The sequence below is a fragment of the Protopterus annectens genome, chromosome 2.part2 (assembly GCF_019279795.1).
Source record: "Protopterus annectens isolate FY-2018-M chromosome 2.part2, PAN1.0, whole genome shotgun sequence".
Taxonomy (NCBI): Eukaryota; Metazoa; Chordata; order Ceratodontiformes; family Protopteridae; genus Protopterus; species Protopterus annectens.
This window is the reverse complement of record NC_056730.1, coordinates 1115591066-1115616812: the sequence shown is the minus strand read 5'-3', so window position 1 is coordinate 1115616812 and position 25747 is coordinate 1115591066. Positions and strand designations below refer to the sequence as shown.

Here is a 25747-nt window from a genome sequence, read left to right as displayed (position 1 = left end):
CTGTTTGGCATCTATTTCTCAGACATCCAGGCCAACACAGAAGGACTCTGGCTGACCAAGTTCACTGATGACTGCAAGCTAGGGGTCATTATCAACTCCCCAAGTGATGCAGACATCCTACAAAAGGGCCTCTCTGAGACCAATGACTGGTGTCAGAACCATGGCCTGAAGCTTAATGCCAAAATATGCATTATCATCCCCTTTGGAAAAAACTCAGTTCCCATGAATTACCACATTGATAGGAGCCCACTGAACACTGAAGGGGGCATAAGAGATTTGGGCACCCAGGTCAACAGCTACTTCACCTTCGACCACCACATTGCCACTGTGGTCAGAAAGTCCTTCTATGTGACACATCTTATAATGAAAGGTTTCGCATCCAGGAAGAAAGAGGTCATCATCCCTCATTAGACCAATCATCGAATATAATACCCTCTTTGGCATGTACCTGACCAGACACCTAGAAAAGCTGGAGAGGCCACAAAAGTACCTCACAAAAAGGATCCTAGCCCTTAAACACATGTCCTACATGGACAGACTCAAGAAACTTCAGCTGTTCTTAGTCTCTTATCGTCTACTTAGAGGTGATCTCTGGTTGACTTACAAAGCCATGTACTACCCAGCCCTACTTGAAATGCTACACCTAAAGAAATCCCAATACCCCCGCAGCACACATTCCACAGATCTCAACCTCATTACCACAGTTAACAGAACATGCTGGAGGGACAGCTTCATCTCCCAAAGACTGCCCATGCTCTGGAATAAGGTTTCCATTCATGTCAAGCACAGCACCTTGCTAGCCCTCTTCAACAGAAATCTTGACTAGTGGATGGGTAACAGAAAGTTCACTCCAGGGATCATTCTAGTTGCCCTACTGGATATGGGCACTGTGAACTAACATCGGGTGGCACAGTGCCTGGGCAATTTTTTTGGATGGAGGCTAGGCTTGTAAAGGCTCCAGGGTCATTAGCCTAGTACACACCTATGAACCTATGAACATACCTAGTACCACTCACTAGTATTTCTAAGACTGTTACTGTGGTCACCTGATACTGCAGCATTGCTTCGCCCCGTAAGGTTTCATGGTTAGAGACTGGTTTACAATTAGGTTTTCACTGCTAGGTTGTTAGTAAACTTTTAACAGAATGAAAGATTTAGCCTTAAAGGTACTGGGCACCTATAACGTGCATTCTTTTTGCCATCATGAATCAGTGGCTCCATACTGCTGTGCTGCCCAATCTGTTATCAACCAATCAAGGTGAATTTTTTTTGGCAAAAGCTTAAATCATTTTTCATAGTCCTATTTGCAACATCTTATTACTTCTCCGACATTTGTCCTTGTGTCAACACTAAGCACTTCATAACATTTTGTTCTTATCAATGCACATTACCCAAAAACACTTCAGAGCAAAATCTTTATGACTACAAACTCAACAGCCAGCTTTACCTTTCATGAGTGCAATTTGGGAACAAACTGAACTTGCAATAAGTAGTGCACATGGTTCTTATTTTGTACCGGGGGTACTATTAATTTCTGTTAATCTGTTCTTGTTCTAGGTACCTGTAGGATGCTGTTTTGGCCTAATAAAGGCCATTTCTTTACCACAGAAAACTAGTTTCTTGGTAACATTTTATGTCGCAGAGCTGATGGACTGCTACCTTACAACAGGACGAAACATGATGCCTAAGTGATTTCTCTTACAAGATCCTATTCAAGCATAAAGCAGTAGGTGAACTTGGATTCAGAAAAAAGAGCGCTGATGGCCTGTTATGTTGCCAGTGTTTCCAGTATCCCACTGTACCAGCATATTTTCTGTTAGATCCTGATACACGGGCTCATTCAAGTAAACTGTTGGGACTTCCTCAGTCTTGTACTTCTTTACCTAATTCTCTTTTTACTTCAACCACACACTCTGTGCGACAATTCTGTAATTTCAGTTTGTAAGCATTAATAGTCAGTCGCTGTTTGCAGTAACAATTTTTTATGTCTGCACCTGAAAAAAAGACAAGTGTTGTAATAGTTGTTGCACAAAAGGTAGAACATGTTACTGAAACTTCTTCCCTTCACTGATCTCATCATTCTGTTCCCCCTTACTTTTGTGGGGAGCAGACTCCTTCTAATGTGGTTTTCCTTCTCTACTAACATTGCAGTGACTGGCCATAAAAAGAGTACAGCACACTTTTTATCATATCTATATCTATCTGTCTGTCTGTCGATCTATCTATCTATCTATCTATCTATCTATCTATCTATCTATCTATCTTTCTGTCTATATATATTACAGGACCTTCAGCTATCTAACCACCTTCTAAGTCTTTAAAAACACTTACAAGTGGCAAGTTAATCAAGTGGCAAGTTAATAATAACATTTCTTGTGCATTTTACTATTTATTATTTTTTCAGCATTAGGTATTATAAAACTTTTCCCTGTAATTTGCTTTCTACAAAATGTGCTCAATACATTTATTTCAGTGATGATGCTTTTATTTACCTTATCATAATCAGGAATATTTAATACATTTCATTCTCAAAAGTTAACAGTGTTTTGGTGTTATCTTCCATTTTTTGAACAATAATTTTAAATAATGTACAACAATTTTAAAAACTCAGAATCAAGTCATTTCATACATTTCAATAAGTGCCTTTTATATATATAATCTTTCCCTAAAGTAACTTCCTTTGATCTTTATATGCAAAACACTCAAACCAAAGCAAGTATTATGATACTAAACTCAGAGCTTTGATGGATGCATGCTAACTTCCCAGCATCTTCTTCCACAAACAGCAGCTCTGACATTATTCTCCTGTATTTCATACTTAATCTTAAATAAGCTTTAAATAAAATCCAAGTTCAAATAATTACACATCAACAAGATTAAAAGCTGCACATGTCAGAGTATACACTAAGTCAAAGAGTACACTATTGTCTTTTTCATGGTAGTATCTACAGATACTTTCTTTGCTACACCAGAGTAGTTCACATATATGAATCTGACCCCCACTAAGTAAACCCAAGTTTAAGACAGACTATACCTTCAAACTTTAATTTAATGACATACAACCAGCCCTTTTCACAAATGTTGCAACTATTGCATCAAACATTCTGATCCAACAACCACATGTAAATTAGATACACATCTGAGCCAAATACATAGAGACAGATGTACAATCACTGCACATACTGACCGCATGTTAATCAGATTCATATCTTAGATAAGCTCCTGGAAGGTAAAGAAGTAATGTTAACCATCTTTGGAGATATAGAAGCAGAAACATTACAGACGCTTTCACTTCCCAATATCCTCAATAGATTGTTTAATCAAATACTGACTGGTCAAAAGAGCGAACAAAAAAACAGCGATATTTGTGATTCAAACCACAAAACCTTACAAAACACTCTACCAGGCGGAAACAAACTGGTAAAATGGCACGGACTGTTTATTGATGTAAGCGCTTTCGGCTGCAATAGTACATAGGTATTTTGTCTGTTGAAGGCTGAAGGTGAATAGTCGTTAGTTCTATTTTTTGTCTGTTATTCAAACCACAAAACACTGAAAACATTTTTTTTTGCAGGGGGCCCCTACATCACCCATACTCCCATGCTATTTATGTATACCAACTCTCAGATCATACAACAGGGTGGAAAGGGTGAATTCTCAAACCCCGCTGTACTGCAATCTCATACACAGAACAGCCAGCAGGTTTAAAAACAAACAAAAAGAGCATTCGCTCTTACTGACTGCAATCCCCTGGTATTCTAGCCTATGCAGTGATTTTGGTATTGAGGTCCATCTAATGAACGACGTGGAGTTTTGATAGTTGACCCACAGAACATTTTGATGATATACACTAGGCAATAAAAAGTTGTTCTGAATTCTAAAGGCCTTCCTTCAGAATATGAATGATGGCCCAGACAGCAGTAGATAGTTTAATATGAATCGTCTTTAAAATTAAAAAGAAATCTATCACTTCTGCCTTTAATGAAGATCAGTAGTCAAGTCTTTAATGCTATCAAGACTAAGTTTTCATCTAGAAGTCCCTGTAGATATAAAATTGTCTTGGTCAGATCTGAAGAAGAGATGACTATACCCCAAGATCATCACGCTCGTACCTACCTGCATGTCTTTAACGTCACTCAACTGCGGGGAGGACATGCAGACTCCACACAAAAGGCGCTCCAGCTGAGAATCGAACGGGAGAACCTCTTGCTGTGAGGCGACAACGCTAACCGCTGCACCACTAAATATACCAACTCCAAGATCGCACTACAGTGAAGAGAATGGTAAATTTCCCATTCCACACTGTACGGTGATCTCCACTTAAACTGTTCGAAATTTCAAAATTTCGATCTTATGGTCTCGACCATATGAAGTTTGAAGTTTTGAAACTTTGAGCTTCCAAAGGAGACCCATACACACACACACACACACACACACACACACACACACACACACACACACACACACACACACACACACACGGACACGCACACACACACACACACACACACACACACACACACACACACACACACACACACACACACATATTCATGCTGGGCAGCCAATTAAAAGAATTCATGGTACTGTTACTGAATAACAAGGTATAAGATGGCACATGTTTCTTTTCTCTGTCTGCAAGTTTTCTAACCCTAGCCTCAAATGTGTTACCCTTTGTTCATTCTTAGATTTTGAGTATGAATCTTAGTTTGGTCCTACTATTTAAAATCAGAGAACAAGTCAAGGAAATATATGTATCTGTGGCTATTCATACACTCAATATATCTCTCTTAGTGAACATTTCAAGCAAGGTTGCCAAACTGTCTGCTGCCAACAACATGGAAACACTGCCAAACTAAAACAAAGGCTCCTGAAAAAAAAGCATTTTTAGTTACACTTTAGAAATCTGAAATACAATATCCTTTGTGATGTCAACAGAATGTCAACAGAAGTAGGGCAAGTGAAATCACAGATTACAAGGTATCTCTTACAAGAAGTGGCAGCAGTGTATTGGCTACTTTTCAGATGTGCTTAGCTTGTTTTTTTTTCACTTTTCTATTTGCTTACTTTTCCTTTTTATATTTAATTTTTTCTTTTTATATAGAATTGAACTTTATTAAAAAAACTGAACATCACCTCAGATAAAACGATGCAGCTGACCTTTCAGTACATGATAACATCATTCATTTAGCACAGCATATAAACAGTCTCCACATATCTTTTAAATCAGAAATTGAACATGATTCCTCTTTATAAAAATATAACTGATAATGCTTAAGAACACTAATGAAATTGCATTAATGAAACTGGAACTACTGTATGATAGATAGTTCAGTTAAATTGTCACTTTATCTCTCCTAGATCAGTAAATATAACAAAATGCACAAAGATTCAGACCATGATGTCATGTCTAAGTATGTATTGTCCCAAGTTTTGAATTTGCCACTTATGGATTGAATTTCATAACCCAATCTGCATTTTTTTTCCTGTACTGAAAAAATTAAAGTCAACAATGTAAAGGTGATATATCTAGTTCAATACAAAATTCTTCCCTGAAATACTGTCAACATTTTTGGGTTGCTCAATAACCAAAATATAGTTATATCCTGAAATTGTAACTCATGTCCAAGGACTGCTCGGGCCTCCACTGTAAGTCTTGACCAGATACGGGTTACCTCAGGGCAGGACCATTTCATATGTAGGTAGTCTGCATTGCCCTGCTTGCACCTCCAATATTTCTCATTTCCTGTTTGCAACAGGTTTTGGTAGCTATTTTGTGTGGTCTGTCCTTTTGCTTTATTTTCAAACTGTAAAATGTACTACATTTTAATACTAATCAGACTACATGCAAAAATAATGAATAGCCCTCTGCACAAAGTAGTAGGTTCAAGAACAGTAAAATATTACAACAAAGCTTGGAGTAGACATAAAGCAATTAATATGAGGGGTGGGGAGCAAATAAAATAAAACAATTTCATAAATACCAGTTGAGAATGACATGTAACTTACTCAGTGGGAAGATTAAATGGCAAACAGGGTAAGACAAGTAATGCTTAGCTGCTGCAGTATTTCAAGTTTCTACATTACCATTTTCTGGGAGGAAATATGTTTGTCTGAGTGGTTAGTAGTCTGGCAGTGTTTCCATGTTGTTGGCAGCAGACAGTTTGGCACATACATAGACTGCAATTCTGTGTGATTTTATATTGTCATATGCTCACTTACCATCTCTTAGGGCCCTGACAGTACTAAGTGTGAATGCCTCAAAATGTTCAGAAGGACTCCACTACTAATATCATCTTCTTTAATTACACCTGAGCAGCCATGTACTCCCTTATTACACCTACCCATACTCTATGGTGATTTAGTGTAAACTGAAGATGTTACAAGGAACACAGCATATTTTTTTCTGCTGCTGGGTTAAGGAGTCATAGTTTGATATTTCTGTGTAAACGTTTTGTTTGGTATCATATAGTCCAAGCCCAGGGTAGGGCCCAGTTTCGCAGACTCCAAAATCATCTTCTACATTATCAAAAATTCACTGATTTCCCCTTATTAATTTACTAGTTAGTCTCCCACCTCACTTCCCTTATAACCAGCAGATAAAACTTGTGTTGCACCTTTCTTATAAAATCAGTTAACTAATGCCATCTTGAGGTCAAAATCACTCATCAAAAACTCTCAATCACCATCTGCAATTAATCTTCCTGTGTATAGGACCACAGTTAGATTTCTTAAGGCTGCCCAATACACTTGCACATACATACATACATATATATATATATATATATATATATATATATATATATATATATATATATATATATATATATATATACACACACACACACACACACACACACACAAACAACATGCTCACAGGCATGCACACACAACACACACACATGCACACAAACACACACAGCATGCTCAAAGGCATACACATACACACACACACACACACACACACACACACACACACACACACACACACACACACACACACACACACACACACACACACACACACACACATGGTTCCCTTTAACATCCCCAAAATAACTTATTTATTGTGTGTGTGTGTGTGTGTGTGTGTGTGTGTGTGTGTGTGTGTGTGTGTGTGTGAGATAGACTAAATGCATACATCTCTCTCTTTCTCTTGCTCTTTCTATAGATGTGTATATATATATATATATATTTATATATATATATATATATATATATATATATATATTTATATATATATATATATATATATATATATATATATATGGGTCTAGGACATTTCACTGAATGCAAACTTCATTGAAAGTCAAATTAGTGTGCACTTTTCACCGAAAGCTCAATTCACTAAAACACATTTCACTGAAAGTTATATATGGCCTTTTCCCCACTGTAGTGCAACCCTGGAGTTAGTATATATAGTAAGGGGGGTGTGGGGGGCACCCCCCACATATTTTAAATATTTTGAACTACATACATGAATACTTGCAATTCCAATATATTACTCTTTTCCGAACATAATATATACTTAAAATATGACCCCCCTTACTATATAAACTAACTCCAGGGTCACACTACAGTGGGGAAAAGGCCATATATAACTTTCAGTGAAATGTGTTTCAGTGAATTCAGTTTTCAGTGAATTGTGCTTTTAGTGATTTGTGTTCAGTCATTTGAGTTTCGGTGAAATGTCCTAGACCCATATATAAGTTCATAGGTTCATACTAAGCTATCTGCCCTAGGGCATTTATAAGCCTAGCCAGAGTGTGTTTGGCTTTCGCCACCCATTTTAAATTAATTTTGCTATGCCCTTTTTCGAGGTTAGTATACTGTGCCTCTGTCTAACAGTGACACAGAAGTGATACCCGGGGTAAACCTACGATCTCCCATCCACTCATCAAGATTCCTCTTGAAGAGAGTCAATGAGGGACTCTGCCTAACCTGGACTGGGATTTTATTCCAGAGTGAAGGGAGCCTCTGGGTTATGAATCTGTCCCTCCAGCATGTCCTATTTATTTCAGTGCTGAGGTTCATGTCTTGAGCGCGTAGCTCGATGGGATTTGGATTTTGTGAGGTGCAGTATGTCCATTAATTCCAGGTTGGACATGGCTTTATACATCAGGCACAGATCGCCTCTGAGCAGGTGGTATGCCACTGAGTAGAGCTGGAGTTTCTTTAACCGGGCAGCATATGGCATCTGTTTGAGCCCTTTGATCCTCTTGGTGAGGTACTTTTGGGGTCTTTCCAGTTGCTGGTGTCTGGTAAGGTACATCCCAAAAGGGGCATTGTACTCAATTATGGGCCTGATGAGGGATGAGTAAAGAGGCACGATGACCTCCCCTGATCTAGATATGAATCCCTTCATGATTAGGTGGGCTATATAAAATGTTTTTCTAACCACTTTGGCCACGTGGTTGTCAAATGAGAGATTGCTATCAACTTGGGTCCCGAGGTCCCTAATTACTTCTTCTGTACTTAATGGATTACTACCTATGTGGTAATTTGTGGGCACTTTATATATATATATATATATATATATATATATATATATATATATATATATATATATATATATATATATATATATATATATATGGCAACGTTAAGCTGCGTTCAACTCTGAGAGTGACTTTATAAAGAGCTACTGTCATATTTTACGAGGTAAATAAGAAGTGGTTTGCCAGGCCTTCCTTCTACATCATACAAACACAACCCCGCTGCACACACACTTATGTAAAATTTGGCCACCATTCCACCTATCACATCTTTGTAATATGGGAGGAAACAGCAGTGCCTACAGAAACCCACCTATACAGGAGGACATACAGATTCTGCAACTGTGTTAGCTACACCTGCAGTTGCTTTTGCATAAATAATATTTTGCGAATCTGAGTGAAAAGTTATCAGTAATATGATCTGGCAGCATCTAAATGCTTTCAAAGATTAACATAAGTTACAGGTTTTTCTACAAGTGTTATGTTCACATACACACACACACACACACACACACACACACACACACACACACACACACACACACACATGCGCGCGCGCACACACACACACACACACACACACGCACAAGCACACACACACACACACACACACACACACACACACACACACACACACACACACACACACACACACACATACACACACACACACACACACACACACACACACACACACACACACACACACACACACATTGTATCAGCTAGTATTATGGCCTGACTGAAGCAGCAAGTCAGCAAAAAGGCTAGCAGAAACTGAGACATAATGTAACAGGTATATATATATATATATATATATATATATATATATATATATATATATATATATATATATATATATAAAACAACTTTCTTTAAAAACAACAGAAAAACAATTATCGATCATTTTAGAAAATAGCCAATAGTGTCTGAAGATAGCTGAAGTGCAAATTGAAAAATATTAGCATCCACTGTCTGAGAAAAGGAAAAGGATGACTAACATCAGCACAAAATGGCACATTCTGTCACACTTTCTAATATAACTTTGAAACCACTACGCTGACTAACAACAGAATATATAAGAACATTCCAATAATTACAATAGTGGCATCTGCCTTCTGTTTGCCACACCCTTAGAAATAGTTTTAGTCTCTCTGATATTGGCATGAACAGAGAAGCACAGTGTTTTCTATGTATTTATAAACATTTATCTAGTTTTATTCAAATGGTTCAACCCAGCAATGCAACAGCATCAAACATCCCTAGCTGTCATCACTTCCTGGTTTATTTTACAGAAATGTAGGCAACCGAACAGTATTCCATATGTAAGTGCATGTGTGGCAGTATAACAGAAGCTACAGTTTGTTTAATGTATAATACGATACACTTAAGGTATATCCTCTATAAAAAATACTTACAAATTGGAATGGACAGATGCTTCTGACTGGTAAGTTAATTATTCAAATTAACGCATTATGTTACTGACAACATTGTGGTAATAAAAGTATATCTGTCAGATGCAGCATAGTCACAGCCAATTAGCTGAGGCAGCAAAATAAACCGTCTGTCTTCAGCATATTCTTCAAAGTGCCCAACATTTTATCTGTTTTAAGCATATTTTCCAAAACTTAAAATGCCAAACTGCTCCATGTGCTATTAAAACAACATTCAGTGATATGGAAAAATATATTTGAATTATCCAGTTTTACTACTTGAACTAATAACTGCTAGGAAACCAAGAAGTATGTAGAATAGTACAGTGGGTAATATAAAGCTGAGATAACAACAAATCAGTGCCATGTTAGACTACTAAAATTGATTCAATAACCCATTTCTTAAATAAATGCATACTAATCTGGCCCTCTGAGCAGTTCCCTCGAATGGCACCCCCCTTAACCCATATATGCACAGTGGTGCATTCCAGCATCAGCTATGAAGCATATCTCTATTGCAAAATACCTTTTTAGCAAAGGGCGACATACTAAATGGAAAACAACATCCTAAATACAATTCATCTTCCTAGAGTCAGTGCTGTAACTAGGGTGGGGTGAATGGGATAGTTATGCATTGGCAGCATTAATTTAAGAAGCTGTGAAGGTATAATAAAAAATGACCGTACTGGATTTCTGGTTGAATTCAGAACTGCTAATAACTGCACCAAAGTGCTTGTAACAGCCATAGCAAAAGCATCTTGGTAAAGTTATAGAAGAATCCTTTTTTGCTCCACTGGGTTGAGGGGGTGCCATTCAAGGGAACTACTAAGAGGGCCAGATTACCTAGTTGGGGTCACTGCATACAGAGTAGTCTTCTCCTTAAAATACTCTTGCACGGCTACATATATATTGCACAACTTAGTTTTTTTAACTTTTGGTGGTGTTCCTATCGTATTCGGTTTTCTCAGTGCACTACATGTTGGATATTTTCCTTATGAATTTGTCACTCTGGCTCTTAACTGCACCTTGCATAGTACCAGAACTGTAGCTGGTTCAGCTGGTACCCACTGCCACCCTCTTCTCCAATCTGGCACTCCTCTCTTCTCTAAGGAGGAGCACCTGGTCTTAACACTCTCACACTATACTAAGGAGCAAAAAAAAAAAAATGGATCAAATGATCACACCCCCTAACACCTTGTGTCTGAGGTGGCTGCTCCGTTTGTCTCACCTAGTTTCACTTCTCCATACTATATTTCATTTTCCCAGAGTTTAGTGTCCTCCCTACAAAATTATCTTTACATTACCATGCAAAAAAAGTGTAATGCTGTTTTTAACCCTTGGTGGCATTCCTATCTTATATGGATTTTGCAGTGCTGGGTGTGAATGAAATCTTATGACACTTTCAAAAATTTTTCACCCTGGCTCTTACATAAACTCATTTATTGCATTTTAAGATTCTGCCCAAGAAAAACTCACACTACCCATGCTCTTGCTCTTTCCTCCCATTGAGATCATAAATTAAGTCAGTAGTAATTCATTGCTCTTTTATGTGTACTGTCATTTACAACAGCTTTCTTTCCCTCCTCTGTGAGTCTGCGATCAGAAACTTGCTGAACCTTTTGGAATTTCACAGTGCTTTTACATTGTAGTTTCAGAGTGAAGAGACTTGATGGCAATATCAGAGACAGCCTGACTTCATGAACAGAGTAATTCATGTATTTTCAAAAAGTCTAATTTAAGCACTATTTTGCAGCAGAAGGAGAAAATGTTTATCATACTGTATTTAAAACATGTCAAAGAACCAAAATAGAAAGTGGTCTACATGAAAATTTAGACACTCTACCCACAGAATCTTAAAGTTAATGGTGATCCTATGTCATGCCATTCTAACTAAATACAAACAAGTTTTGGCAAAGGAAAGTAGGCTGAGTTCAGAACCATAACTATGGTTGGATGAAGTCATAAACTGTCCCAAGAGCAAGCTGTTAGGGGGCATGATCTGCACTGGCTGATTGGGTGTGACTGGAGTACCATCATTTATTAAAGAACCTACTGGTGAAATTGTGGCTTCTTAAATGAATGTATATAATGGTAGAAGTAAACAGTTTATGCAAGCCCCTTGTTAAAGCTACTTTTAGTAAATGTAGCAAGAGACCTGCATAAGTTCTTCAGTACATTTCAGACAAAGTTCTGTGAGTTCCTGTTTTTTGGTCCTCAACTTCAAGTTGAGGTAGGCATCTGTTTTGGGATCTGCCCAGGGTACCAGATGACAGGAGAATTTTATATACAGTATTTCTTTTATTTTACATAGTAGGTGATTTAATTACAAAGTAGCATCGAGTGCACAATCTGCTGGTTGGTTTACCATTGTCACATGGTTCTTAAATATGCTATTTAAATGCGGATGTTTAAATTTAATGTGAGCTGAAGAAGTTATTGTATTTACTATAACGAAAAGCGATTCAATTAAATTGCTTGAATCACTACCGGACTTTCCTTCTTGCTTGTGTTTGGACTAATATCTGCTGAGCTACAGAATTAAATTTTTTCGTCAGTTTACATTTTGCTTAGTTCGCTTGTGTTGTTCATTTCGTGTTAAAACTCAGCAACACAACACTGACTTACCAAGGAAGCATCATAGCAGGTGAATACCACAAAACAGCAATATTTCAGAAGTATTAAGGTAGCATTTTTTCCATACTCTGGCATGCAATACTTACTCGACAATCCCTCTGCAGTGTTTTCATCAGTGCAGTGTACATTTCATTTTCAAAGTACAGTCCTTCTTGCATGTCTTGTATGAAATCCAGGTCTTTGAAGGTGGGGCTTGTTTTATCTCTTTCCTTTCTGGAGGCTCTGCGCTTGTAAGTTGAACCTTTCAAATCATACATGTAGTGCATTTTCACAGCACGTGGCAAAACATTGTTCATGACCACGATTCTAATATTTGTGCCTCCAGAATGGACGCAGTACAGTCCATAAAATTTTGGTAACAGAGTCCTAGGATTTTGGTTTAAATTCTAGAAAAAAGGTTAATAGGATGGACATTAGATATTTTTTGTAACATGTTAGCACAAACATAACTGAACAGCATTAAAGTGTTAATACTATACTAAAGGACACAACAAAGAATGACATAATCCAGTAAAATCATAGGTAATGCAAGCTAATATCAAACACAGTATCATCATTCAGTACCTGCATTAAAGACTTGGCATAACCTGCCATTTATATATATATATATATATATATATATATATATATATATATATATATATATATACACATAGGGTAGTTAAAGCATATCTTCTTTTTAATGCAAAACACAAACTTGTGATACAGTCTGACTTGAACAAATACAGCAAACCAGTTAGCCAAAAATTAACACACTGAAGTAGTAAGAGCTGACAAGGGTAGTGCGGTGGTGATTTGGAATTCAAGGGATTAAAATAAAGAAATTTTAAGACAGCTGGGGATAAAACCTCATACGGCAGACTGCCTTTAGATCCAACGGTAGCTTTTAAGAAGGAAGATCAGGTGTTCATGAAGAAATGGCATGGCATTCAGCAAACTGCTTCTAAGTTATTTATTGAGTTGCTGATAGATTATTATGACTAACATTTAATGGCAACAAATAAATAACAAGCTTGATTCAAATGTTGAAAAGTTTATTAAACATACTGAATACAATATTAGACACACTAAGTATCTTAAATACCTCAATCAATACGAAGCAGATCTGAAAGCATGCAAATTAAAAAAAAATAATTAATTTAATTTAATTTAATTTAATAGAGATATGAATGACTATAAAAGTAATTCTACTTATACATGGAAGAACTTGGAATGTGTTGTTCGTTTTTCTGATTGTGAAGAAAAAAAGAGAGTAAGGTTCAAACGAAAGAGAGGTTGACCTCTTCTTAAAAGTACAATAAATAATACTGAATCTAGCATGTCTGATGTTTCATCAAACTTTTCCAATACTGATACAGAAAATGAAATGACAGACCTGGTAGATCTTAATTCTCTGAATCATAAAAGAACCAAAACAAGAAGTGGCCCTTTAGATGAGTAGTAGGTAAACAAAGAAGGAGACATCGAAGCAACATTCAAGACTTTAATTCAAATGTGATTGCTGCAACTTGAATGATTATGATAATAACTTGATTGTTAGTTTATCCACAGTCAATTTGTATGATGAAGAAGTTAGTGTGTTAAATAAAGGCTTGAGATATGACCCCTCGTTTTATGTTTCTGAATTTTCTACTGTTTGGATGCAAAGGAATTTTATCATACCCTAATTTACAATGTTTTTACAGTTTAAGGGCAAGTGGATGCCAGATTTCTGAAACTAATTTCAAATTTTAAAAAAATCTACTTTCCAGCCACCATATTACCTAGCAGTTAAGATGTTTTAGCAACAAGTGGTTCTAGAACTGCATGTAAGAATTACATTTTTTAAAATTATGGCTATAATCTTAAAAAGAATGAAAAATTGCTTTAGAAAGGTTAGCCAAAAATGAAAATACTGCAGTAGTAAGAGCTGACAAGGTTGGTGCTGTGGTGTTATGGGATTTAAGTGATTATAATAAAGACATTTTAAGACAGATGGGGGATAAAACCTCATACTGCAGACTGTCTTTTGATCCAACAGTAGATTTTAAGAAATATATTGATAATTTTTTGACTGATGCTAAAAATGAGGGAATTATTTCTGAAGATTTGTTATTTCATTTGACAGTAGAAGACCCTAAGCCACAATATTTTTACATACTACCTAAAATATACAAGTCTATTAAAAATCCACCAGGAAGACAGATAGTGCCTGGGCATAGCTGTCTTACAGAGCCTTTGTTGGGATATTTGGAAGAAGAAATGAAACCACTGCTTCAGCTAAGAGCACATATTAAAGATACAATGGAATGTTTGCGATTAATGGATGATATCCAAGTATCCAATAATTTTATTTATGCACACTGGATGTGCAATCATTGTATACATGTATACCTCATGAAGGGGGTATCTTGGCTGTTAGGCACTGGTTAAAATATTCCAATTTATTTCCTGAGTCTCGTGAAATTTTTGTTAAGGATTCTTGGCTTAGTTTTGGAACATAATGTTTTTCTGTGTCAAAATGAATGTTATCTTCAGGTAAAGGGAATTTCAATGGGGGCAACATTTGTGCCTATGTATGAGATATATGGAACAGTCTTTGATATAACATTTTTAAGAAATATTTGAATATGTGGCACCGCTATTTGGAAAACTGCTGGTGCATTTGGACAGGCCCACTAGATTTATGGCATGAGTTTGTAAATTATCTTAATGACAATAAGTATGGTTTGATTTTTTCAGGCAAGCCAGATTTGTTTCTCATTAATTTTTTGGATGTTAATGCCACAAAAATTATTGATAGGTCTATGGTTACTAGTCTTTACCGAAAACCATTCACTTGAAACTCACTGCTTGAAGCAAGGAGTTGCCATCCTAACCATACTATTAATAATATCCTCAAGTCACAATTTATTAGATTGAGAAAAATGTGTAATTCAACTACTGATTTTCAGACTGAGGTAGATAAGATGGAAGCTAGATTTGTTAATAGGGGTTATCATAAAGCCACTGTGAGGCAAGAAGAACTGATGCATCAAATATACCAAGAGATTTGCTTAAACTCAAAAATGAAAATATTTTATTTTCTGCGCACCAAGGTTGATAACTACTTTTGGTACTAATACGTTTAGAATACATAAAGTTATTAATGGACATGTATCCAGTTGGACTAGCCCGGTTAACAAATGTAAAATAAATAAATAAACAAATAAATTATTAACAGGTATTGGTACCTATTGAAGAATAACCCATTTTTTTAACAATGTTTGGAAAACCAATGCCTATTTGGATATAGATGTGGTAAAAATTTGGGTGAGCATCTCTCCTGGTTTTAAAAAAGGTAATAATATACATAAAAATGTAGAAAACAGGTTTTATGGTAGTAACCACTGCAGTAATTGCTCTGACTGCAAGGTGGTCTCTAAAAGTAAATCACTTATCTCTGTCAATACTTCTAAAGCATTTGACATAAAGCATCTAATAACATGTAGAACTGAATGGATTGTTTACATGCCAGTGTGGGGAATGGATTTTTATGAAGGCCAAACATCAATGGCCTTTAAACAACATACAGCTTTACATCTTAGTGATATTAATTTTGAGTGCTCTAGGAGTGCATTATACAAGCATCAATGTGAACATGCTTCGGCACATTTTATTTTTTTGGGATAGTTGCAGTAATTGGTGATAATTTATCTAATGCAGTGATGCATAAATTATTGGATAAAAATGAAAAATTATGGATCATAAATGTAGGTGCTATCTAAACAACAGAATTAAATGAATATTGGTAAAATGAAAGTATATAGTTTTTAATAAGATGCTTTAGATGTGATAAGTTCTATATTGCATTTTTTAGCATTGACTATTGAAGCAATAACTGACAACGTGGTGAGGTATATTGAAAATATACCCACGGTTGGCATGGTTTAATCACGAGAGCGAAGCCTGAGTGATTATAAAAAGCCAACCGTGGGTAAATCTTCAATATACCATAACCACAGAGTCAGTTATTGGTATTAATTAATGACATTATTTAAGAAAAAAAAAATACTTACTTTTCTTAAATAATGTCTTTGTATAATGGTGGATTACTGTTCTTCCACCGGTGGTGGTATACTGCTTCCTTGTGTTGATGTACATTTGTCATGCGTTCCCAAACATACCCAGTACATCAATGCTTTGAAACGGAAGCAATGGAGAAAAGAAAGTCTCCGTTGCTCCGTTTTTTTTTTTTTTTTAATTAAAAAAAAGTTTTGGACACTTTATACCAATGGAAAAAAAGTTCAGGTGACCGGACCTTTTTCCGTTGGTATATTGTGGGATTTACAATGGGCACACTGGCCAATCAGCATGCACATTTTGGGATATTAATGGGGGGGGGTCATTGTATAATTTGAATTATTGCTCTTGGTTATTAATATAGTCGGTGTTATATGACTTTTGGTTGTTCAATTAGAGGTTACTGTTGCTTTAAGAGTATAGGTTATAAAGTTTATACTGCATTTTTCCGGTTTGTCTAATGCCGCCAGTGAGTGAAACTAGTTTGCTGTATTTGTTCAGGCCAGATTGTATCACAAGTTTGTGTTTGCATTAAAAAGAGATATGCTTTAACTACTTCTGCTTTGTACTACATAGCGGTTGATTTGAATACTTACAAGTCTTGAGTGCTGGTTCGTGGTTGAACATATACATACATACACTCAATGAACAAAGGAATTTGTTTAGTAAGTCCATGGATTTATAACACAAATGTTCAGTCTATTTTTTTAAGTGTGTCTACATAAAGGTTTATTTGGCTAGGCATGTTATAGTCCAAGAGATCACTAACGTAGTGGTGTTCCTATGTTCTCCTTAACAACATAAGTAATAACGCAGTAAGTATTTTTAAATCCCCATATAGCTGTCTATGATTTGCATGCAAGTAGTGAGTTTTTATTTTCTCTTTAACTGGTAGAACTGTTTCATAAAGTAATAAAATGAATAACAATGCAACTGGAAAACCTTCAGTCCTTAGTCCAAACTTTATACAACATGATATTATAAACAAGGGGTGGGCATTACTGGGGAAATAACAGACCACCCAGTAATATTATAAAGCATGATGCCACAGGCAGAAGGCCTCTCCACTTATTATTTCCCTTATAATACCCATCCTGGGGAACATTATTGTGTTTAGAGAATAGGCTATTTGTTAAATAGTTTTGTATTTATTTTTTTTATTACTGCATATTTTTTCTTTAATATTTTTGGTGCAAAATACCTCCTCCACCTAATGTTTCAAATTTGCTATAACATTTAATTTTTGTTGGAGGAAGTACTTTACATCCAAAATATATGTTATGTAAGTATTTAATGTGTACACACACAGCCGCATATTTAGATGCACAAACAGAGACACACACACAGATATAAACAGAAACACAGACATATGAGGCTTTTATGCTTATGATTTTTAAAAGATCCATACTGCTGGAATGCCTCCTGTACTCAGCGCTGTTTCTGTCCCTCAATCTCTCTTTTGCTTAGGTTGTCATTCTCTCTCTCTCTCTCTCTTCCTCGCACATGCAGTCAGGCACACACACAAGCAAACATACACATGCACACACATGAGCAAATACACACACACACACACACACACACACACACACACACACACACACACACACACACACACACACACACACACACACACTTCCCTTTATTATCTTTACTTTATATTTTAATTTTATGCTCCCTAAACAGCAAAGTGCTGTAAAAAATGTCATCTGTTTGATTTTTTTAGTGTCCATGGTTCCTGGCAACTTAATATGCTGCTGTGAAGGGGCAGGCTTGTTTTTCAGTGGGCATTCCCTGCACATTTGTTATCCATCCAGGATAGGACAGCTGGACATTAGCTGTTTCATTCTATCAAACTGGGCAGATCATCCAACAGTCTAGATCTGTTTCTGCACTTGAGTTCTCAGTGGCACAAATGGACACCTTTTCTCTATATAACCGGGCTGTCTATGTGCTTGATTTTCTTTGGTAATTAGGATACACAGGCATTAACCTGACACCAAGATCATTAAAGATACTTCAGGAGCTTGATGGTGATGGTAGGGGGCATGTTTTGGCAAATAAATCCTTCTACACTACACACCCCTGAAAAATGGGGTATATCTAGTTTAAGAGCGCACTTTGACATAAATAGCAGATGTGATCACCTCAATAACTAGCTTGTTGCTCTATCAAATGTATCTTTTTAACTGCTACTTACAGAACTGTGAAAAGCAATAATACATAGAGTTCCACTCTCATGCTTTTACCTGGTTAGCCAATCAAATAACAAAATTCATTGGGGGCAGAATAAGATATGTCCTTCTGCATGTCCATTACCTTTACCCAGAAGGTGGTTCAATAGGATACTTCTGTGTACCTATAAGGGACAGTTGAGACCCACATCCAGAAGAGTTATTTGGGTAGACTGTGTCTGGGAGTCAGGAACTGCTGATGTGCAATGATCCTTGGAGAAGTCAATAAAACCTCCATTCTCTTGAATTCTCTCCAAAGATCATAGCACCTAAGTGGCAAACTATCAATATTTAAATACTTTATCCACCTAAAACTGCTATTTTGGAGCTTAAAAAAGTGGTAGAAAGAAATAATTTTCAGCAAGGAATATTAATAATAGGTGTGGACTGGAATTTGATTTGCAACAATGAGGATGTATTTGGGGGCCTAGAAGGAAAAATATAACAAAAGAGTATATACTTCTGAGGAAATTTATGAAAATATTTGATATGAAAGATGTGAATTCAGTTGTAGGAACTTGGAGAAAATGTCCATATTATTCTCCAAGGTACGATAACTGGGATAGACTTGACAAAAATTATATTTCACAGGAACATGTCTATTTAATTGAAAACTTTGATAAACACCCATTAGCTACTTCAGATCATGCAACAATAAATACTAAGATAAAAATGCAGGGTAATGAAGTAAAGATTAGACAATGGCACTTCCCCACCTACCTGTAAAACAGCCAGGAATTTAAGGAATGGGTAGTAGAAACTATCCAGAACTTTTTAGGGAAGATAGAAAGCATTGAAGAAGTTATAGCTAGTAGGTAAAAATGAAAGCTGCATTTAAAAATAGGATTGAAATAGAAGAAAATCAGATCTGATTAAGAAGTAATAAGAGTTATTTAGAGGGATTGACAAGGGTGCAGCATTATAAAATAACAAGAGTCTCACAGAACAAGAGGAGGCACAATTGCAGAGTACTAAAGAGAAAATAAGAGAGTAATTGGATAATATGCATGAATTTAGAAAGATTGCTGTTAAGCATCTGTTTTTTATAACAATTTCAGAGTACAAAAACTTCTGCCACAACGACTTAGACAACAAAAAGTCCAAACGACTTTTGTCAAACTTAGGGAGGCTATAACAAGAAAAATAACCAGAGATCCTGTATCGGTATTAAGAAATATTATGAAAATTTGTGTAAAGCCGATAATCTGGGAAATCAAGAAAAAGTACAAATGGAAATGTTTATGGAAGACTTAAATATGCCAAGGTTAGAGGCAGATCAGGCTCAACAACTAACAGTTAACATAGAAGGACATGAAATAAGATGTATAACCAATCCACAGGAAAGTCTCTAGGAATAGTTGGTTTTCTGGCAGAAATTTGAAAGTTAAGAAGAAAGAAAGTGATAAACATCAGGAAGCTTTGGTTTAACAGCATTTTAAAAGGAGGGGAGGTACACACATTCTGGAAAAAAGCTGTGGTGGCTGTAATACCTAAAGATGGTAAAGACCCATCTGATCCAGCTTCATATAGGCCCATTTCAATTTTAAACCATGATTATAAAGTGTTTATGGCTATAATGGCTAAAGGAAAGGCAATGGTGATAGACACACACCAATGTGGTTTTGTGGAGGGGAGGCAAACGTGACAACATGACAATGATGATCCAGAGGGAAGTAGAATGTAGGAAAATTCCGCTCTTGTTGGTGGGTCTTGATGCAGAGAAAACATTTGACAGAGTAAACTGGGATTTTATGAGTAGGGCAATGGAAGCATTTACATTTCTAGACACAATAATAAGGTTAATCAGAAGGATAAATGAGGGTTTGGAGGCAAAAATGAAAGTGGGAGAGCTCGTCTCTGATCAGATGTGTTTGAACAGAGGAACCAGTCAGGGGAGCCCTCTTTCCTCTTTGTTACTTGCGTTATATTTAAAACCATTAGCAAAGAAAATATGGGATTCAGAAATTCAAGTATATATTTGGTATGGTGTTTAAGAAAGGCTTCCTTTATTTGCAGATGATATTATTTTCTACATGATGGAACCACAAAAGAACATCTCAGTGTTGTGGAATATTCTGAGAAAGCTCCATTTTTTCAAGATATAAAATACATGAAGATAAAACAAAACCTATAGCTATAAACTATGTAACCCATAGTCAAATCAGATAATCCCAAACCTCCTTGTTCTGTTTGGAAGATCATCTTATCCCACTTGACTCTTGCCCTCTTTCCTTAACAAATAAAATCCTTCAACTCTTTTGTTTTATGGGGAAATGATAAAATTAAGTATTTAGCAGCATGAATAACAAAGGATTTGGTTATGGCAGCTAAGGATATGTGGGAAGAGACTAAACAAAGGTTTTTACAAAAACTGGGAAACTGGAGGTTCTTGCCTATGGATAGCAAGATACAACCAGTAAAAATATTTTTATTCCCTTTAGTTTTATACACAGGTCAAGCATATTTTTATCAAACAGAGGAAAAGTTGTGGACAGTAATTAATAAAGAGTTGAAGGATTTTATTTGTTAAGGGAAGAGGGCAAGAGTCAAGTGGGATAAGCTGATCTTCCAAACAGAACAAGGAGGTTTGGGATTACCTGATTTGAAGGGATATTTTAGAGCTACATAGATAAGGCTCTTATACATAACACAAGCAGAAAGCCACAGTTCAACATGGAAAGGGATAATGATAAAGCAGTGGAGGGTAATCCAACAAATAAGGAAAGAGGGGGATTTTGGCCACAGATCCTTAAAAAGAATAACAACAGTCATACAGAATATTATATTCATAAAGTAAGCTGAAAGTACACTAAGAACTAAGACAACACAGGAATGGAAACAGGAGATTTTGCTGATAGGTATGACCACAATTAGGGGTACACAGAATAAATAAGAGGGGGATGAAATCTGCTGGAGGAAAATGGCAAAGGAACCAAGGTATTGGGAACAAATAATCAGAGAAGGAAAGGTAATAGAATAGGAAGAGCCCAAGAAAATATTTGGATTTCAGACTAATCATTGCCTTCCTTAGCAGGGATTGATGTCAGAGTACAAAGAAAAAGAAACAGGGGAATCCTAAATGAAAGACTTGCACTGGCTGAGTTTTTAATTGACTCTAGAACAGAAGCTGCTGTTAAAAAGGAATAATTAGCAGGCATATAAAATATTGGACGATAATTATAACAATCACTCAGAAGAAGCCAGAAAAGACCAGGAAGAGAGATTAAATATGCATTTCACAAAGAAACAATGGGAGGACATATGTATAACCCCCAAATATGCAACAAAGTCAAGAAGATTTATGATTTTTGCCTGGAAGTGTTTGCCTAGATACTTGTATACCCCAAGCAGACTCCAAATATTTTTTCCTCAGGTGGATGGCAAATGTTGGAGTTGTGATGGGGAAGAAAGCGGTAACTGGGAACATATTTTTTTTTAATTTAATGAGTTGGCAGACTTTAAACATTCACTACAGAGTACTCTGTCATGAAAGATAGGCGAGCAAATGAGGGTAACTAAGGAATTTTTTTTTCTGAGCTGGTATACAGAATCTGAATTCCCTACACATAGTAAGGCCTTGTTAAATTTAATTCTTGCGGCTGTCAAAAAGCAATTACTAGAAAATGGAAATCAAAATCTAAATCAACTATACTTGAAGTAGTGAATTTTGTAACAGAAATAAAAGAACAGGAAGTAAGATTTTTAGAGAAGGGCGAGAGTAAATTACATGGAAAAATACGTAAACTGTGGGAACAATCCATGCAGAAAAATGTTTTAGAGGAGGAATGATGTTTAAGAAAAGGCAAGAATTGAATAATTTATGTAATGTTACTTAGATTATAGGATATATAAAACATACATAATGTATAATGTTTGTAAATGTGAACTTTTTAATATGGTTTGATTATTTTTATCTAAATTTAAGTTTGGCTGTGTCACAAGTGATCATTCAATAAAGGTATTAAAAAATGTAGTTACTTTAGAAATATTGTTGCAAACAGTTTCCAAAATACAACATCCTGAGCTGTTTTTGAAAAAAATGCAGCTATAAAGTCAGTTATGAAATAGATGCTCCCATCTCTGGAACCATACTGTAAATGGTGGCAAACTTTATGAAAACAAAACATATTAACTCAAATTCATGTCAAAATATATATCTTAAACTGAGTTTTATAAGCCACAATAAATACAGTAAAGTCATAATTGTTAGTGGTGCTGCAAATAAACTAATGTACATTTACGCACATGCTATTGGCACATGCTGTCGGCAAAATTTTCATTGCTATACATTTGTCATGTTTCAAGCCTTTAGTTTTAGAGATGTTGAAATATGAAAGTTGTGATCATTTAATAATTACAAACAATGTATAGGTAATAAGTATTAGTTTTGTTGCCTTTCATGCAGGTTTCAAAAAGATGTACTTTAACTCTTTACATATTCATGCAGGTTTCAAAAAGATGTACTTTAACTCTTCACATATTCCTTAGTTTTCTAAACATAAACATAAATCTGAAAATCTTGGATATTTTCAGATTGCATTACATAAATGATCACCACTGTCATTCATAACTAAAATGCGTGGTGGGTGTCTTTTATGTCCTCATATGCTCCTCACTGCAGACTATAAGTGCAATCCTCAGAATTACAGCACTATTATAGTGAATGCAGGGAAATATGTACAGAGAGTGTGAGTCTCCTCTAATTCTAAGGTGCAGAAACCCCAGACATAATGTGTGTTTTTGTGCACGAGATTCGTTAACCAGGTAAAAGTTCATTCCCTTTTATCGAGTTGTCATTTATCAAACTTCAGTTTCTACAAAAAACAAAAAAAAAAAAAAAAAACCCAAAACAAAACAGAAAATTAAAACTCAATCAATCACATCTCCGTGGTTACCTTTAATATAGATCTTGCATATAGCGGGGAGGGGGGGCAAGTCTGACACCTTCTGTGTGATTAAACAAATTTGACAAATTATGCTTGCTAATTCAAAATTCAATCAAGCTTCAAACAATTGCAGGAAACACACATATAAACATATAGATATTGATATAGATATAGATATAGATATAGATAGCAGCCCTTTTAAAAAAGTGAAAGTCCCAAATGTTTTCTTTGGTTTTGTCGACACTCTTTGGTAACAAAACAGATGGACAGTAGCTGTGTGAGATTGACAATTCCAGGGATTGGGGAATATGCCTTTCCTTGGGATTGTGTAATCTTAGAGTTAGTATAAGTAATTACCAGCAGGTTTGGAGGGTGCAGAGGATCAAAAAAATTTGTATAGTTCAAGGTTGTGGTCAGAGTATGTACATTAGAGTGTTGGTGTTTTTTCAACCTTCTGTTGTCAAAGTTTTTAGAGATGATCTACTGAAGTTTAGAGTAACATGATTATATCCTCATTGGTCAACAACAGAAGTGAGTGATATATGTGGCAAAAAATGAGTGACAACACAAATGTATGACATACGAAATTACAAAATATTGATAACTTCTCTCCAATTATCAATAAACCCAGCTGCAAAAAGCAGTTTAAGCATCATGTGAATAGTGAACTGTTAGGGAAAGGGTTTTTAGTAACATAATTTGTAGGGCTAGAGTCAGGGTTAGCATACAGGAGTCTTATATTTTAATGAAAAAGCTTTGTAAATTTTTAAAGATAAACCCCCCTCAAAATTTTAGCTATCCCTTGGGGATAATGTGAGATACGTCCAAAGACTTTAATGGACAAGATATTGCTCATGTGCAATGATACATCCATTAAAGTCTATGGACGCACATCATGTTTTCCTACTCTTATATCATAGAGGTTAAAGTTTACAATTTTAAATGTTATGCATAAGGCTAGGGAAAATGCAACTTTAAAAGTATCTTTTCCTGAGTGAAAAAGCATCCTACAGTAAATGCAACTTTATATGTATCTTTTCCTGAGTGAAAAAGCATCCTACAATCTACGCAGCTGGGGATAACATCTGATCAGCAGTTTCTGCACCACATGCAATGTTGCAAAGGTAACTTATTTTAACTGGTAAATCACTTTAATATGTGATTTAAAAAAATATTTTTCATTGTATTTTACTTTCTTACCTGGAAATTAAAGTGTTGTGTTGTTTCCCTGTGATAAATCTGCTGTTTTTTTCCTCCATTTTTACTCTCTATTTTTACTATTTATAACTTACTGTTACAACAAAGCTTTAGACAAGTGTGTGGGCAGTCTGAGAGATAGTGGTGATTACTGTGTAGGATAGGAGCTGCTGTTGCAGTTTCTAGGAAGCTAGCTTTACTGGCCAGAGCCATAAGCCATTTTACAATTCATTTGTTTAAATTCTTAACTCAGCTATATTGCGCTGAGCTGCGACTCACAACGCTGCAAAAACCTACACATGACAGATGCAGGCATTTCAACTTAAGTTTAATTCCTAGCATATCTAGTCAGAGCAATACCCATTAGCAGGCTGTGCTAGGTTGTACCTCTTTACTTAGGACTAAGTTAAGATATTGTAAGCTATTTCAAAAGAAAGAGGAGCCAGCAAACCAACTGCTATACAAATAAACCTTATATTCCTAATTTTTGGATGAAATGGTAGGTCATCCATCTTGTCTTTCCTCAGTTGCCTACCTCATAACACTTGGTATACTTGGTCAATGCAGCAACTGCCATAAGCTCATGAACGATCAACTACTACTACTTATCTCATGATAAGCTATCTCTTACAGATGCAAATATTTAACCATGATGGAGGCCTCCCTTTCAAAAAAAAAAAAAAAAAAAAAAATAGTCTGTAAGCACCACACATGTCTGCAGCACTCCATATAAATGCATGGGAATTTTCATATACTGTGGCTCTAAAAAGTCACTGCCTAAGCCTCCAAGATCTAATTGGACTTATTTGAGCAGAAATTAAAAACCATAG

General features: G+C 35.9%; 1 protein-coding gene across 13 annotated transcripts in view; it reads right to left on the bottom strand.

Annotated features, from left to right (window-relative positions):
* Positions 1–25747, bottom strand: part of PIP5K1B (phosphatidylinositol-4-phosphate 5-kinase type 1 beta) — a 1685295-nt gene that overhangs the window by 433951 nt on the left and 1225597 nt on the right. For all 13 annotated transcript variants that reach the window (XM_044064337.1, XM_044064336.1, XM_044064340.1 and 10 more), the window contains one exon: positions 12649–12948. In XM_044064337.1, the coding sequence (XP_043920272.1) occupies positions 12649–12948 (300 nt within the window). The remainder of the gene's footprint in view (positions 1–12648; positions 12949–25747) is intronic.